The sequence below is a fragment of the Danio aesculapii genome, chromosome 12 (genome assembly GCF_903798145.1).
Source record: "Danio aesculapii chromosome 12, fDanAes4.1, whole genome shotgun sequence".
NCBI classification, from domain to species: Eukaryota; Metazoa; Chordata; class Actinopteri; order Cypriniformes; family Danionidae; genus Danio; species Danio aesculapii.
The window spans coordinates 48,567,755-48,587,141 of NC_079446.1; the positions used below are offsets into that span (position 1 = coordinate 48,567,755).

The 19,387-nt window shown below is 38.8% G+C and overlaps 1 protein-coding gene across 1 annotated transcript in view; it reads left to right on the forward strand.

Annotated features, from left to right (window-relative positions):
• Positions 1-13,037, forward strand: part of zranb1a (zinc finger, RAN-binding domain containing 1a) — a 36,217-nt gene extending 23,180 nt beyond the window's left edge. Inside the window, exons 7-11 of the mRNA XM_056469284.1 lie at positions 11-209; positions 339-459; positions 537-666; positions 2,164-2,393; positions 11,454-13,037. Coding sequence (XP_056325259.1) covers positions 11-209; positions 339-459; positions 537-666; positions 2,164-2,393; positions 11,454-11,672 — 899 coding nt within the window. The 3' untranslated portion in view covers positions 11,673-13,037. The remainder of the gene's footprint in view (positions 1-10; positions 210-338; positions 460-536; positions 667-2,163; positions 2,394-11,453) is intronic.
• The last annotated feature ends 6,350 nt before the right edge of the window (positions 13,038-19,387 follow it).

Sequence of the window (19,387 nt, forward strand, 5' to 3'; positions counted from 1 at the left end):
GTGTGTTTAGAGCTGGAGGAGGAGTCAGCGGTCATCAACTGGTCTCTGGAGCTGGGTTCTCGTCTAGACAGTCGTCTGTATGCGTTGTGGAACCGCACCGCTGGAGACTGTCTGCTGGACTCGGTGCTGCAGGCCACGTGGGGCATCTATGATAAAGACTCTGTGCTGAGGAAGACACTACACGACAGCTTACACGACTGCTCTCACTGGTCAGACACACACACACACACACACACCGCTCTGGCTGGATCAAATATGCATCCTGTAAAGATGGATTATTTAATGTGTGTGTGTGTGTGCGTGTGTGTGTGTGCGTGTGTGTGTGTGTGTGTGTGCAGGTTTTACACACGCTGGAAGGAGTGGGAATCCTGGTATTCTCAGAGTTTTGGCCTTCACTTTTCACTTAGAGAGGAACAGTGGCAGGAGGACTGGACCTTCATCCTCAACCTCGCCAGCCAGGTACAAACACACACACACACACGCACACACACTTTGAACACTGAATGTTGTTGTGTAACGTCTTCATAATGTTACAGCCCGGGGCCAGTTTGGAGCAGACTCATATATTTGTTCTGGCTCATATCCTGCGGCGGCCCATCATCGTTTATGGAGTGAAGTACTACAAGAGTTTCAGAGGAGAGACTTTAGGCTACACTCGATTTCAAGGTGAGACGAGAGTGTGTGTGTCTGTATATTTGTGTGTGTGTGTGTGTGTGTGTGTGTGTGTGTATACACTTTATTAGGTACACCTGTCCAACTGCTCGTTAACGCAAATTTCTAATCAGCCAATCACATGGCAGCAGCTCAATGCATTTAGGCATGTAGACATGGTCAAGACGATCTGCTGCAGTTCAAAGTGAGCATCAGAATGGGGAAGAAAGGGGATTTAAGTGACTTTGAACGTGGCATGGTTGTTGGTGCCAGACGGGCTGCTCTGAGTATTTCAGAAACTGCTGATCTACTGGAAATTTCACGCACAACCATCTCTAGAGTTTACAGAGAAGGGTCTGAACAAGAGGAAATATCCAGTGAGCGGCAGTTCTGTGGGAACAAATGCCTTGTTGATGCCAGAGCTCAGAGGAGAATGGCCAGACTGGTTCCAGCTGATAGAAAGGCAACAGTAACTCAAATAAGCACTCGTTACAACCGAGGTCTGCAGAAGAGCATCTCTGAACACACAACACGTCCAACCTTGAGGCGGATGGGCTACAGCAGCAGAAGACCACACCGGGTGCCGCTCCTGTCAGCTAAGAACAGGAAACTGAGGCTACAATTCACACAGGCTCACCAAAACTGGACAATAGAAGATTGGAGAAACGTTGCCTGGTCTGATGAGTCTCCATTTCTGCTGCCACATTCGGATGGTCGGGTCAGAATTTGTGTCAACAATGTGAAAGCATGGATCCATCCTGCCTTGTATCAATTGTTCAGGCTGGTGGTGGTGGTGTAATGGTGTGGGGGAGATTTTCTTGGCACACTTTGGGTCCATTAGTACCAATTGAGCATGGTGTCAACACCACAGCCTACCTGAGTAATGTTGCTGACCATGTCCATCCCTTTATGAGCACAGTGTCTCCATCTTCTGATGGCTACTTCCAGCAGGATAACGCACCATGTCATAAAGCGTGAATCATCTCAGACTGGTTTCTTAAACATGACAATGAGTTCACTGTACTCAAATGGCCTCCACAGTCACCAGAGCTCAATCCAATAGAGCACCTTTGGGATGTGGTGCAACGGGAGATTGGCATCATGGATGTGCAGCCGACAAATCTGCAGCAACTGCGTGATGCTATCATGTCAATATGGAGCAAAATCTCTTCCAGTATCTTGTTGAATCTACGCCATGAAGAATTAAGGCAGTACTGAAGGCAAAAGGGGGTCCAACCTGGCACTAGTAAGGTGTACCTAATAAAGTGGCCGGTGTGTGTATGAGCATGTATGTGTGCACGCATTTGTGTTCACATGCATATATGTGTGTGTATGTTTGTGTGTACACATGCGCATGTTGTTTTGCATGCATCTGTGTTTGCGCTTGTGTTCAAGTGTGTGCGTGGGCGGGCGTGTTCGTATGTAAATGTGCGAGTGTGTTTGTATGTATATATGCTTGTGCGTATGCGAGCATGCTTGTGTGTGTGTTCACATATATGTGTGTGTGTGCAGGTGTGTATCTGCCGCTGCTGTGGGAGCAGAGCTTCTGCTGGAAGAGCCCGATCGCTCTGGGCTACACAAGAGGTCATTTTTCTGCTTTGGTCGGCATGGAGAGCGACGGCTATGATAATCGCGGCGCGGGCGCTAATCTCAACACTGATGATGACGTCACCGTGACCTTCCTCCCACTGGTGGACAGTGAGAGGAAACTGCTGCAGATTCACTTCCTGTCGGCACAAGAGGTAAACACACAAACACACACACACTCACATACACATACACACACATACACACACATACATGTATCTATCAAAGAGGGCTTGTGTGTTTTCAGACATTTACATTCAAGTTCCTGCCATTGGCAAATTCATTTATCCTGAGACGTGCATCTTTTTGGGCAATTCATGCTTTCCCTGGTAACTGAACCCAGTGTTGTGACTTAAATTGACTTAACAGCTAGAGTGATTAATTAATGCTTCATTTATTATTTCATTGTTAAAAAGAGAATTTATTTACCTTGGCATTTATATATGTTATGTTGCTTTAAGAACAGTTTCCAATAGCCGCGTTTCCACTATCGCGCCTAAAGCGAGCGAGCCAAGGCCAGTCGCGTTTCCACTATCACTTCCGGGGCGTAATCGGGCCAAAGCGGGGCTTCCTTGGGGCCAGCGTCCGGCCTTTTTTGGCCCGCCGAATACCTTGGGCCAAGGAGGGCCAACTGGGGCTTCGGGGCGGGGTTACGTACAAAGGCGGAGTTTTCCTGTCAGGTAAAGAGGAGACAAGATGCTTTCTTCCCTTACATTTGTTTTGCTATCACGCTTGATCAACTCACTAAGAAAAATCTGTGTTCGAAGTAAATGCCGCCGAACTCGAATGTCCTTATCCAGGGATCGCTGTCTGGCCTTACACCAACAGACCACAAACAGTAAAAAAGCAATCGCTTCGGTGTTCTCCATCTTCCAGCTCTCGTAGTGATGCCAGGTTGTGTTTGTGGTTATAATTTGAGTTTTTTGTTCCCGCTGAAGTGGGCGGGTTGTGTGACGGGTTGTGTGACGTTTGATTCCGGGGGCGTTCTGGGGGCGGTGTTTGCGTGACGCGCTGCGAGCAACTAGCCCGACAGTGGAAACGCGACATGATTTCGGCCTCATTTCTCAACCTCCCGGGCTATTGGCTCGGCCTGGCCCGATTAAAGCCCTGGCTCGCACTGGCCCGATAGTGGAAATGCTTAGCGCTACTAAAGCGCGCCTGTAACTATTAGCAACTGACTCAGTGTGAGAGTGTAAGTTCGGAGTTTCACTCCTGGTTCAATATACCGATAACAACTTCAGTAAACAGTTCATTGTCGTTTAAACCAAAGTATTCCAGTCGTCATTATTGCTGCTAAAGGAAAAGACAGAATACCCATAGTGTGCCATTCATGATGATGTTTTTCTGCTTTCTGGCTTTGAATGCTCTCAGCATTACTCATCATAACAACTCAATTTAGTTCAAGTTTATTTGTATAGCGCTTTTCACAATAATATTTGTTTTTGAAGCAGCTTTACTAAAGGTGCACATTACTGCATTACAATCAAAATCAGAAAAGTGAAGGTTATTCACTACCAAACTTTATTAGTTACTAATAGCTTTAATTAATTACCTAGTCACTAATAACCTTTAACAGTTAAAGTTGTTTTATATATTTATATATGTTATATATATATTTTATAACATTGTTAACCTGCAGTTATATGGAGTATATGCACACTACCGGTCAAAAGTTTGGGGTCAGTAGGATTTTAAAATGTTTTAAAATAAGCTTATTCTGCTCACCAAGGCTGCATTTATTTCATCAAAAATCCAGTACACATTGTGAAATGTTATCGCACTATAAAATAACTGTTCAAAAGTAGTTTATAATTTAATTTAATAACTTGTTTTAGTGATTTCAGTGATTATAATGATGCATTTTCAGCTTCATTACTCCAGTCTTCAGTCACGTGATCCTTCAGAAATCACTCTAATTATTATTATTATTAATGGTAATAGTAATAAAAGCATTAGTGACTGAAGTAATCATTTCATTTGAAAATACATACAGTAGGTAATAAATAAATGTTTAGTAATAAAATTAATAATAATAAAAAAAAAATTGACCCCAAACTTTTGATTAGTAGTGTGTATATATATATATATATATATACATACATACATACATACATACATACATACATACACACACACACACACACACACACACACACACACACACACACACGTGCACGGGTACACACAGTTGAAGTCAGAATTATTAGCCCACTAGTTTTTTCCCCCAATTTCTGTTTAACAGAGGGAAGATTTTTTTTCAACACATTTCTAATCATAATAGTTTTAATAACTCATCTTTAATAACTGATTTATTTTATCTTTGCCATGATGACAGTAAATAATATTAGACTAGATATTCTTCAAGACACTTCTATACAGCTTAAAGTGACACTTAAAGGCTTAACTAAGTTAATTAGGTTAACTTGGCAGGTTAGGGTAATTAGGCAAGTCATTATATAATGATGGTTTATTCTGTAGACTATCGAAAAAATATTTCTTATTATATTAGCTTAAAAGGGCTAATAATGTTGACCTTAAAATAGTGGTTAAAACTTAAAAACTGCTTTTATTCTAGCCAAAATAAAACAAATAAGACTTCCTCCAGAAGAAAAAATATTATCAGACATACTGTGAAAATTTGTTTTTCTTTTTTTTTTTTTTTTATTATTTTCCAAATGATGTTTAACAGAGCAAGGAAATTTTCAAAGGGGGGCTAATATTTCTGACTTCAACTGTGTGAGTATGTGTATATATATATATATATATATATATATATATATATATATATATATATATATAAATAAATTATCATCATTAGTTATTTATTAGGTGACTTTGTTGGGTTATTTTTCTTACATTTATTGGGTTATTTAAAATTGAAGACAAAGTCATTAGACGTCCTTTGAAATTTCAAATATTTCCAAAGTGCTGTTTTACACACAGTTTTCACAGTTTATTTCCCAGAATATGTTTTCTTCTCGATATAGTCAACTTTCTTTTATTTTGGCTGGAATAAATGGAGTTTTTTTTTTCTAATTATTATTATTATTATTTTACATTTATTTGTGATTATTTACTTAAGCTTTAACAAAACATTTTGTACAATCAGGGTTGTAATTTTCCCCCCATTTTTGAACATAGCCACCAAAATGAATTAGCAAACAAATAAAATTAAAAAACACTTACAACAGGAATAGATAAAAATATAGCAAAATGGAAAATATTAATAACAATACTAATAAAAATAATAATAATAAAATATATAAATATAAAAAAAATTAAATAAAAAAACGTTTAAAATAATTAAAATAAATAATTACCTACAGTACATGATAATACAAATATATTTACATATATATTAAACCAAACCATATTGGTGATCCCAGTTAAACCTGTTTGCACAGAATTCTTTATGTAAATCAGTTAAAGGAGAGAGTCTTCCTTTTTTCAAAACATGTGATCATAGGTTGCCATATCTCATTAAATTTTTGGACAGATCCCTTCATTAAATACTTGAGTTTCTCTAATTTCAAATATAAAATCAGATCACACATCCACATTGAAGCTTTAGGTGAAGCTGCTGATTTCCTTACTAATTATTTTAAGATCAATATTATTATATATGTTTTATTATTATTATTATTATTATTATTATTATTATTATATAAATTGTGCTGAAAAAAACTCTCTCTTAAACAGGCTTGGGAAATATTTGAAAATAATTACATTAAAATGTAATCATTTTGCCTTGAACTGTCATTGTTTTTGAGCGCCACCCAGCTGCAGTAGAGTGTAACTGCAGAAGCTCTGCACATGTGGATCTCATTGGCTTTCAGATGTTAGAGATGATTTAGACTGAGGTCTGTCTGTCTGTCTGTGTGTGTGTGTGTGTGTGTGTGTGTGTGGTGTGTGTGTGTTGTGTGTGTGTGTGTGTGTGCGTGCTAGTGTGTGTGTGTGTGTGTACTTGTTTTTTGATATCAGGACACAAATGTATATAATGTCATGGGCATGATACCGCTATTACAAAGTAATGGTGAATTATGATGCCTTCATTTTTCAATAGGACTATAAATTATTCATTCATTTTCTTTTAGGCTTAGTCCCTTTATTAATCTAGGGTTGCCACAGCGGAATGAACCGCAAATTTATCCAGCATATGTTTTACATAGTAGATGCCCTTCCAGCTGCAACCCATCACTGGGAAACACCCATACACAATCCACACTCATACACTACGGACAATTTAGCCTATCCAATTCCCCTATAGCGCATGTCTCTGGACTTGTGGGGGAAGCTGGAGCACTCGGAGGAAACCCACACCAACACAGGGAGAACATGCAAACTCCACACAGAAATGCCAAATGACCCAGCCGAGGCTCAAACCAGCAACCTTCTTGGTGTAAGGCACTGCGCCACCATGCAGCCCCTCCTTTAAATTATACAGAACTTGTTTTTTTTTCATAAAGTAAAACTGCACAGTTTCCTTTAAGGGTTAGTATTAGGTGTAGGGTTGTGGTTGTGCAATAGAAAGTACAGTTTGTAGTGTACAACAGTGGTTCCCAATATGTGTTTGTGTCTGTGTGCGGGATTTTGATTTCCAAAAATCAAACTCGTTTTATTAAACTAGTAGAATTACCGTATTTTATCCATACCCTACAGAAGATTAAAAATGGAGATAAAAAGTTGTCAGCCTTTTGATTATTATTATTTTCCATTGTATTGCGACACCTGGGGTTCTTACATTATATTAAAGACACTGCAGTAGTGTCAGATGCAGCAGATTGATTTTATGGCACCAGGTTTAACTTTCTGACACAGTTATGTCTCTCACATACATTAGCAATACATACAGGCCACGACTGAACATGGAGGATGATGTCCGAGTGGTGCTCTGCACGCAACAGCACACACACACACACACACACACACACACACACACACACACACAGAGGATGGTGTGTTTACGAGTCACTGGTATTGTTTTTTTGAGGGTCGCAGACTTAAAAGCTTGGAAACCCCTGGCCTACAGTATAAACTTATAAACTTATATAAAGAGTTACCACGCTTCTTGAAAGTACTTCTTGATGTCAGACATATGGATTCAAAGTCCTTAAAAACAAACATAGTGAAAGTGCTTGAATTACATTTGAAATGAAACTTGTTTATGGTGTTATTTCAGCAATTGTACTGTGCTGCTGTCAAAAATCTGGTACAAGAACTATGACAAATAATGCACGTTTATCAATATTTCACAAACCACATTTGACTATTACCAGTATTGCATTAACACATTTTAATAAAGTTTCAAACAGTCAGTAGCTACGTTTCTGTCAACCTATTTATTTATTTATTTATTAAACCAATTTAAGGGACTTTTATCACACAAATGTGTGCGTTTTCCTTCTTTGTGTATTTTTTATTTTTTTAAACTAAGTCTTTATTGATTTTTTAGGAACATAACCAGTGGGAACAAAACAAACAAATAAAAAAATAATACATATATACATAAATATACATATGTATACGTGCTTATATAGGCAAATACATCCATTCCACACATATATATATCTGTATACATACAGCATAGAAATATTAAATTAACCTCATCAAAAAAAAAATAAGTATAAAATATAATAAAAGATTGCCAAACATATTTTCACAATTATACATAACCTCTAGAATTATGTAAATGTTCAATTATAAATAACTATATTGTCGTTGAGGAGAAAGCCAGCCATTTACTCCATTTCTTTTCAAAGGTCTCTAATTGTAATCAAAGTGCATGTGTCATTTTTTACCTTTCCTTAACTTCTGCTATAATTTTGAACCATTCATCTTTAGTTGGTGGCTCTTCTTTATACCATTTCCGGGTTATAGCTTTTACTTGTTGCCAAAAATATCTTAAATAGACATTTATCTTCCTTTTTAAGACTAATAGGAGTATCTCCTAGATAAAGTACTTCAAATGATCTAGGTCAGGGATGGGCAAACTCGATCCTGGAGGGCAGGTGTCCCTGCATAGTTTTGCTCCAACCCTAATCAAACACACCTGCTTGTAGCTTTCTAGTGATCTTAAAGACACTAATTAGGGTGTTCAGGTGTGTTTGATTACTGTTGGAGCAAAACTCTGCAGGGACACCGGCCCTTGAGGATCAAGTTTGCCCATGCCTGTTCTAGATATATGAAGATTGAAAATATCATTGATGATGGAGTGCACCATTTCCCTGGGCACTGCCAGAATATATGCGCATGATGTGCCTCTTTTACACCACCGTTCCTCCAACAAGGATGAGTAGTCCCCGACTAATGATTTAATTTTTGGTGTAATAAAAAATCTAATTAAGTTTTTCCAACAAAACTCACGCCACATTCTTGAGCTTGTGAGGTGTGTGGGACAGCACCTATTTTAAACCCATTGGTCTTGATTCAGAATAATGCCTACTTTTCCCATTTTAATCTTATATAGTCTGTTGAGAGTCCTCTAGAATTACTTATTGCTCTATATAATTTAGCTCATCTGGTATTTCTTTTATATAATAGTCCCGCAACGTTAAATATCTAAATAGATCTTGGTTTAGAAGACCAAACTTATCTTTTAAAGTTTGGAAGCACTCCATTCTGCCATCGATTATAATTGTACATAATGAAGAGATTCCTATATATACCCAATGTTTAAATCTATTATCCCATAGTTCCAGGTTTGAAATCTGGGTCATGCGCCACCCCAATTCAAGATTTTAATTTGTTTTTCCAGATGAAGTTCCTTCACCACTGTAAACCAAGTTTTCAAACCGTCCACCTAAATTTATGCGCATTTTGGATATGCGCATGAAGAATGGTTGATGGAAACGCAGAGATAAAAACAACGCATGCGCAAAACTGAATAGGAACAAATTGAACAAACAAATTCCAGTATACACGTTTAAAAGTCATGTGAATTTTGTTATCAGAGATCATGTGATGATAAAACTGTGTGAATGACAAACCAGCAGGCTGAGCACACTGTAAAAAACATCTGAAATGTTGTTGTTGGTCATTCTAAAACACCTTAACCCATTGCAGTAATAAGTGTTGTTATATTATTAACTCACCTCCAGGACTGTCAAAAGGATCTGCGTCTCATGCCTTCAAATGCCACCAGGCGTTCATTGTGTCAGTCAGTTTCAATGGTGCTTTAAAAAACTCCTTGAATCTGCTGTTCATGAAAGATTGGGAATCCTGTATAAAAACAATGGAAATCAATGGAATGTCCCCACAATTGACATAAACCTGTGTGCACTCCATTCTGCCATCGATTATAATTGTACAGAATGAAGAGATTCCTAAATATGCCCAATGTTTAAATCTATTATCCATAGTTCCAGGTTTGAAATCTGGGTCATGCGCCACCCAATTCAAGATTTTAATTTGTTTTTCCAAATGAAGCTCCTTCACCACTGTAAACCAAGTTTTCAAACCGTCCACCTAAATTTATGCGCATTTTGGATATGCTCATAAAGAATGGTTGATGGAAACGCAGAGATAAAAACAACGCATGCGCAAAACTGAATAGGAACAAATTGAACGAACAAATTCCAGTATACACGTTTAAAAGTCATGTGAATTTTGTTATCAGAGATCATGTGATGATAAAAACGTGTGTGAATGGACAAACCAGCAGGCTGAGCACACTGTAAAACATCTGAAATGTTGTTGTGGTCATTCTAAAACACCTTAACCATTGCAGTATAAGTGTTGTTATGTTATTAATCACCTCCAGGACTGTCAAAAGCGTCTGCGTCTCACGCCTTCAAATGCCACCAGGCGTTCATTGTGTCAGCCTTCTGAGGCGCAAGTCAATTATTAAATAAGGAAAAGATTCACGCAGCTTCTCCGTACCGTTCAAATGTTGAAATTTGGGTGCTAGATAATCAGAAAGGGACGATTTGTTCTCTTTAACTCATTAGATGGAAAGGTGCAGCTTTATTCGCACGTCTTTATGCGATACTCCAGTTTGCGTATAAATTTAATGTATTTTACATCTTTAAATAGAAACATAGCTAATTTGTTTTGAAAATGACACCTTTGATATATCATCATTACTCTGGGATGTTAATGTAAATATTAAATGTTTGTGAAATGCTGGGGGAATTAAGAAAGCTTTCAATGGTGCTTTAAACACTCCTTGAATCTGCTGTTCATGAATGATTGGGAATCCTGTATAAAAACAATGGAAATCAATGGAATGTCCCCACAATTGACATAAACCTGTGTGCATTCCATTCTGCCATCGATTATAATTGTACAGAATGAAGAGATTCCTAAATATCCCCATTGTTTAAATCTATTATCCATAGTTCCAGGTTTGAAATCTGGGTCATGCGCCACCCAATTCAAGATTTCAATTTGTTTTTCCAAATGAAGCTCCTTCACCACTGTAACCAAGTTTTCAACCGTCCACCTATTTTTATGCGCATTTTGGATATGCTCATAAAGAATGGTTGATGGAAACGCCGAGATAAAAACAACGTATGCACAAAACTGAATAGGAACAAATTGAACAAACAAATTCCAGTATACACGTTTAAAAGTCATGTGATGATAAAAATGTGTGTGAATGGACAAACCAGCAGGCTGAGCACACTGTAAAACATCTGAAATGTTGTTGTGGTCATTCTAAAACACCTTAACCATTGCAGTATAAGTGTTGTTATATTATTAATCACCTCCAGGACTGTCAAGAGCGTCTGCGTCTCATGCCTTCAAATGCCACCAGGTGTTCATTGGTGTCAGCCTTCTGAGGCGCAAGTCATTTAATAAATAAGGAAAAGATTCACGCAGCTTCTCCGTACCGTTCAAATGTTGAAATTTGGTGCTAGATAATCAGAAAGGGATGATTTTGTTCTCTTTAACTCATTAGATGGAAAGGTGCAGCTTTATTCGCACGTCTTTTATGCAATACTCCAGTTTTGCGTATAAATTTAATGTCTTTTACATCTTTAAATGGAAACATAGCTAATTTGTTTTGAAAATGACACCTTCGATATATCATCATTACTCTGGCGTGTTAATGTAAATATTAAATGTATGTAAAAATGCTGGGGGAATTAAGAAAGCTTTCAATGGTGCTTTAAAAACTCTGCTGTTCATGAATGATTGGGAATCCTGTATAAAAACAATTGGAAACCTATGGAATGTCCCCACAATTGACATAAACCTGTGTGTGTGTGTTTCAGATGGGCAGTGAGGAGCAGCAGGAGCGTCTCCTCCGCCACTGGCTGGACTGTTGCGTTACTGACGGCGGGATGTTGGTGGCGCTGCAGAAGAGCAGCAGACGCAGGCATCACCCGCTCATCACGCAGATGCTAGAGAAATGGCTGGACGGCTACCGGCAGATGCACCCCTGTCCCACGCTCTCAGACGGAGAGGAAGAGGAGGAGGACGAAGACGAGTGAACACCTCAAAAACATTTCAACACTGTTCCCCACACACACACACACCCTCCAAATGCCCAGAATGCAGTGCAACCACTCTTGAAAATACGGTGGCTGAGAGCTTAACGTGTTGAAATTTAAGACGGCACATGCAATCGCACAAAACACCAGCCGATTAAGATTAAGGTTGAGATTTAAGACGACAGCATACGTGTTGCAAATCCTCACAATGCAAAGAGGTGAAAAAAGCGCCTGCATTGTCTCACAACACATGCTAATAGCACAGAATGCAGCAGAAATGTTTCAAGGGGACCCTAAAACCTGACAGACCCTGCTATTTCAGTCATTGAGCCTAATAATCTACAAAAGACGAGGGAATTGTGGAATCAGGATGTTAAAATAAACAAAAAATCCACTTTTAAGGATCACCAAGCCATAATCACGGCACAATAAACAAATCCCAGCCAGCTCTGTCACGTTTTAGGGTCCCCTTCCCTGCTGTTTGCATGTGTTGTGAGTAAATGCAGTGTGTATTCTTAATTCGTTTGCATTGTGATTAAAATGCAACACATATACCGTCAAACCGATGAGGATCTTTCCTTAATTTGCTGACGTATTTAGTAATCGCATGTGCTTTCTTTAAATTGCAGCACTTTAAGCTCTCTGGGCCTCTAGGACAGAGTTTCCCAACCCTGTTCCTGAAGGCACACCAACAGTCTACATTTTCATTCTCTCCCTAATCAAACACACCTGAAACAACTCATCAGAACATCAGAAGAGACTCCAACACCTGAAGTTAATGGGTCAGATGAGGGAGACATCCAAAACATGAACTGTTGGTGTGCCTCCAGGAACAGGCTTGGGAAACACTGCTCTAGGAAACACACAGAGGCTTCTGAATGGAAATCTCTGCATTTTAAAATGAATTCTTACGGTTTTCTTTGATCGTTTTCTTTCCTCTTCAGTGAAGCTGCGTGTCTGACTGCATGTGGCTCTTGACGTGCAGAATGAGGAGAATAAGAGCCGCTTATACGAGCACTTACACAAAGCACACAGTCGGATGTTGGTTCTGCTTTCCGTTGGAGGAATGAACGTTTCTGATTTACTCACACTAAAGGATTGCGTGTGAAGACGTGCACACTTCTCACCCACGTTTCTGAAGACGTTTCTGTTGTTCCCTGTCGCTCTGAGTGTTGGTTTTCGGTTGATTTGATTGTATTTATTTATGTCTCGACTCTCTTTGTTTGCAGACTCTCCTGTAAGAGTTTACTGACATGTTGAGCCTGTGATCTGGCGCCTCATTTGTGGGATCGAGAACAGGAGGAGAGCCAATCACGCGGCTTTAAAAAGACATTAAAGTAGAAACACGTCTGCTCTCGGAGCGTCTGTCGGCCTCCTTATTGTCTGTGCAAATCGCAGATAGCGCTCAATAGCTAATCATTTCCCAGAATTAGACTATTAGCATTTTATTTACAATAATGAGCCAATTTAAATATACATTTCTATTTTCAATCGCTTAAATACACAACATATAATCATTGAACAGCAATCGTCAATCTTGCTAAATGCATCCACACCCACCCTCATGACACAAATACTCTAGTCATTTATAGTAAATAATATCTGTGAGCCACACAATAGTATTCGTTCTTTCATTCATTTTCCTTCGGCTTAGTCCCTTTATTTATCAGGGGTTGCCACAGCGGCATGAACCGCCAACTTATCCAGCATATGTTTAACACAGCGAATGGCTTTCCAGCTGCAACCCTGTACTGTGAATACACTCTCATTCACACACCCATACACTACGGCCAAATTTAGCTAATCAATTCCCCCTAAAGCGCTTGTGTTTGGACTGTGGGGGAAACCGGAGCACCCGGGGAAAACCCACACCAACATGGAGGAGAACATGCAAACTCCACATGAAACACCAACTGGCCCAGCCAGGACTCAAACCAGCGTCCTTCTTGCTGTGAGGCCACAGTGCTAATCACTGAGCCACCGTGTCACCCCTACTATAGTATTATTTATGTATGTATAAATATTACAACACTTTGTTAACGAATGCTCCAGCATGCTGTATTAACTGTAATGCACTGTGATAGTGTAATTAATAGTGTAGTATACTTCGCTTTTTACTACAGTAAACTGTGGTGTGTTTAGTTGTAGAAAACTACACTACCTGACAAGTCTTGTCGCCTATCCAAATTTAGGATCAACAAATAATAACTTGACTTATAGTTGATCATTTGGTATCAGAAGTGTCTTATATGAAAGGCAAAAGGCCTCTAGATTATGCTTATTTTACCACAATAAAATATGATCAGGCCTTAGTTTCTAATGATTTCATTAGGACAGTAAGGTCTGACTTTGCTTAGACAAAAATCTTGTGATTAACAGAAGTAATGTCCAGTATAGAATATGTGGTCATGCTGCAGTGGAAACAGAATGAATATTGTGTCTGACTCCATCATGAGCTTGGAGGACTGCATCCATACATCTCTGCAATGACTCAAATCACTGATTAATAAAGTCATCTGGAATGGCAAAGAAAGCCTTCTTGCAGGACTCCCAGAGTTCATCAAGATTCTGATTCATCTTCAACGCCTCCTCCTCCATCTTACCCCAGACATGCTCAATAATGTTCATGTCTGGTGACTGGGCTGGCCAATCCTGGAGCACCTTGAGCTTCTTTGCTTTCAGGAGCTTTGATGTGGAGGCTGAAGTATGAGAAGGAGCGCTATCCTGTTGGAGAATTTGCCCTCTCCTGTGGTTTGTAATGTAATGGGCAGCACAAATATCTTGATACCTCAGGCTGTTGATGTTGATCATCCACTCTGCAGATCTCTCGCACGCACCATACTGAATACAACCCCAAACCATGATTTCTCCTTCACCAAACTTGACTGATTTCTATGAGAATCTTGGCTCCATGCTGGTTCCAGTAGGTCTTCTGCAGTATTTGTGATGATTGGGATGCAGCTCAACAGATGATTCAGCAGAGAAATCCACCTTCTGACACTTTACCAAATGATCAACTAGAAGTCGAGTTATTATGTGTTGCTCTTACAACTGAGATCAACAACAAGACTTTTGTCAGGTAGTGTACAATATTGGGTCATTTATTGTTTATATTACTGTTGAGTAACCATAGCAACAGTACAACGACTACAATATATTAATTCAAGCACTTTACTATTTTACCATGTGAGGATATTTCAGTCATTTTGATTTTAAAAAGCCCATTAAGAATGAAAGTTCTCCCTGTTAAAGTTTACGTATTTTGCCATCTGTTATGTTAATAGTAATTCCCATAATTACACTTACGTATTTAATACACACACTCAAAGTACTCAGTTAAATACAATATGTGGGAATTGTAAGCTTTACAATACATACAAGCACAAGCTGTCTGGTGTATATATTAATTAAACTTCATTGGCAGATATTATTATTAGTTTGAATAATTTGTAATGTAAACAGACACCCAAAACCGCCAAATCAATTAAAAGACGGAATACTCTGATGAATTTTGAACACGAACTTGTGGCTGTTGTTCGTAAATGAAAGAATCGGTTCTTTTGAACGAATCACTAAATGACTCGTTAAATGGCTTGGATCCGCTGCGGTTTCGTCCATTTTCCTTCGGCTTAGTCCATTTATTCATCTGGGGTCACCACAGCAGAATGAACCGCCAACTCATATGTTTTACACAGCGGATGCCCTTCCAGCTGCAACCCAGTACTGGGAACCATCGATCTATTCACTCATTCAAACACAGCCATTTTAGTTAATCAATTCCGCTATTGCGCATGTGTTTGGACTCTGGGGGTAACCGGAGCACAGAAATGCCAACTGGCTCAGCCGGGACTCGAATCAGGGAACTTCTTGCTATGAGGCGGAAGTGCTAACCATTAAGACACCGTGTCGCCACCCGCCGCTGTTTACACGCATTAAAATATGAAATTTGTAGACTTTAGGTTTGCATATTGTTACGTTTTTAAACATTTCACAGAAACCTTTTGGTTGCATTCAGATGAAAACACCGGTCTGACAGGGAATAATTATAATAATGTCAAAAAATTACAAGTAAAAGTTTGCTTTTATTAGCCTTTAAGTAGCATAATGTATTTGTTAATCAAAAAACAATGTAAATGCTCATTTAAAAAACTGCTGTTCTCAAATATTAATATATCCTATCATTTTAAAGATGCTACTGCCAAAAACACAAGGATTGTTGCGTTAATTACACACATTTAATAAGAAATCACAAGGGTTGGGAGGTAGAGCAGAATAAAACCAGTTCAACATGTTCTTGTAATGACATGTTAATGATGGGAACGTGTGTGTTGGCTGCTGAACTTTAACCATGAGCTGACTCTGCAGTGTGTGTGATATGAGGCTCCTGTGCTGAGAGTCAAAGGTCAGTGTGTTCAGCTCAGAGTGACCGATGACCCTGGGCTCCACTGTTATCCTCAGATTTGGTGGTGAATCCCACAGGTTCTGCTGAGAGGTCAGAGACACTATGGCAAGCTGAATTAGCTTAAAATGCATGGTGTTAGCTTAAATGATGCAAGAAAGAACATGACAAAGATACAATACGAACAAGGAGACCAAGAGGGTTACATAAATAAAATTTCAGCAAATTAAACAAGTTTAAATGATTTACACCAAGAGTTTTACATGCAGTAGACTTTTAAAGAGTTCACATATAAATCAGTCCTTTCTGTAAATAAGTAAAAGTAAGGGTGTTTCTTTGAAATTTTACATTCATGGGTGTAAAATTTTGCCAAATAAAGCAATAAGTTAATAATAAATTTATAATGAGAAGGATCTACATTCAGCGAGTATAAGGATACAATTGTTTGGGGAAATACAGAAGTTTGGAAATAAGAATATTTTAATGAAATTGGAAAGTGTCAACCCAAAACACTTCACAGTATGTACACTCCCAAAATAAATGATTCAGTGTTTCATCACATTTAGGGGAAATATTGTTAGCAAACTTAGCTAGTGTTTTAGCTAAGCTTTAGCTTTTAGCTAAACTTAGCTTGGTGTTTATTGTTTAGCCATTATGAATGATTTTGATTGAGACTTCAACAGCTTTATTAGATAAAAATACGTTTTTCCGAAGAAGCCAAAACTGTTCCCAATCAAATATATTATTCTAAAAACCTATGCAAGCAGGTAAAGAGATCCAAGAACTAATAATAACCAAGCGAATATCTTTGTTTGACATAGAACTGAGAAGAGTTTGATCAACAAAAAGATTTGTGTTGTCAAAAATAAAAGAATCTAAAGAACCTTCAGGGCCAGATTTGACTAAAGGTATAACACAATCAGAGATTGCACCAAAACTGTGGCATATTCTTCGGGGGAACAGGAAAAGAAAACTGATGCACACATTTTTTGTATGAAAATTGGACACCACAGTCATCTAAGAGCTGACTAACTAAAAGTATATTTTTATTAAACCAGTTATTTAAAACAGTTACTTTTAATCCGCTTGTTAAGTTTGACATTACTAATGGCTCGTTTCCACTGACTAGTACGGTACGGTTCGGTTTGGTACGGGTCTTACGGGTCCAAGCATATCGAACTGTATGGGGAGGCTCATCAAATGGTAATAGCGTTTACAAAGCGCTGTAATACTTTCAAAAATCACAATCGCAACATAAGTCCATGGCTAATATCCGCTGGCCAGAAAGTGGTTACATTTTTATAAATGGGTTAAAGTATTGGTGTGTGTGATGAAGTCCAGAGACTGTTGTGTACGCTATGATTTTATATAAAATTCTCTTTATTGTTTAATAAGACTATAAAGTGGCCATAAATGAGTATTCTCTCAATTCAAGTCAGTAGCGGCTCGGACCAGGAAACAGTTTTCCATATCATCACCTTGGAATTATAAGGTTCTATCTACATTCTACATTCTACATACAACACTGTGTATGGAAAGCATCGTCAATGCGCCGTGATGCACCTAAATATCGAATTGAACCGAATCGATGGCATGATAATCGTAACCGAACCGAACCTTGAGACCAGGGTAGGTTCACACCTCTATTAAGTAGTCTTAAGCATTCATTTAGTTAAAACAAGATAAAAGATTCCAGCAGGGCTGCCCCTTGTCACCAATTCTGTTCATAATTTTTATGGACCCATGTGGAGGAGTTTCAGTATCTCGGGGTTTTGTTCACGAGTGAGGGAAGGATGGAGAGTGAGATTGACAGGCGGATTGGTGCAGCGGCAGCAGTGATGTGGTCGATGTACCAGTCTGTTGTGGTGAAGAAGGAGGCAAAGCTCTCGATTTACCGGTCAATCTACGTTCCTACTCTCACCTATGGTCATGAGCTTTGGGTCAAGACAGAAAGGACAAGATCTCGGATACAAGCTGCTGAAATGAGTTTTCTTCGAAGGGTAGCAGGGCGCACTCTTATGGATATGGTGAGAAGCTCTGACACCCCGGGAGGAGCTTGGAGTAGAGCCGCTGCTCCTCCACATCCAGAGAAGTCAGCTGAGGTGAGGCTCGGCATCTGTTTCGATGCCTCCTGGATGCCTACCTAGGGAGGAGTTCCAGGCAGTTTCCACCGGGAGGAGGCCTCGGGGAAGACCCAGAACACGCTGGAGGTACTATGTCTCTCAGCTGGCCTGGGAACGCCTCGGGATCTCCCCGGAGGAGCTGGAGGAACGTGTCTGGGTAGAGGGAAGTCTGGGGTTCCTCTCCTAAGACTGCTGCCACCCGCGACCCGGCCGCCGGAAAAGCGCATAAAATGAATGAATGAATGAATGAAAAAAGATGAAAGACCATTAAATGCAGCAATGTCAGGAGCAGCTCAATGAAAATACTGTGGTAAAATGCATTGCAGAACCATTTAATTTAATGCAGTGCTTCTTGTACGGTCTGAGACCCACTTTATATTGTATATCAATCGGGCAGTGAAATTTTTTAAAAAGAAATTATATCTTAAAAGCAGCGATTTTGTAATGGCATGACAAATTAAAAGTCCCTGTGCATATCCCATTTAATTAGAGAGCAGTCTAATTCTTACTACTAACAATTGCAATTATAGAGCTCTGTAAATCTGTTTTTAATAGTAACAATCACATCAGGAGAGCTAATTTACAGTTACAAATAAAGAGATCTACAGCTGAATTTTTACAAGTAATATTTTTCCATTGACTTCCATTCATGTTTTATAATTAGTGAGTTATACAATTATATTACAATTGATTAGAAGTGCAGCAAATTTCTTACTAATTTATAACAATTATAGAGCTCTTTTATTCAATTATTAAGAGTAAAAATAGAATTACAGAGCTCTCTAATGACATATTTACTAGTAAAAAATACAGTAAAGATTAGTTTAATTGCAGAACTCTTTAATTAAACGGTAGGCTGTCTAATTCAATTCTTACTGTTAATAATTACATTTACAGTATTAAAGCGACTTACATATAAGGATAAAAATTAGTTTAGCTTTTTTTTTTTCATTGGTTAATTATGCAATTGCATGAGCTCTGTAATTAATTAGAGAGGCTGTATGATAGTAATTGTTACTAGCTCTATAATAGACATCCCATGTTGGGAAAAGTCATTGTTGCGGGAGGTAACTGGGGGTGTGACGTAATTGGGGGGGTGGCACAACGTATTTAAAGAGGGGTTTCGTGCCACGTCTCTGAAGAACAGGAAGGGAGCTTTGGAGAGTGGTGCGCACGTATTTGAGGACAGTGAG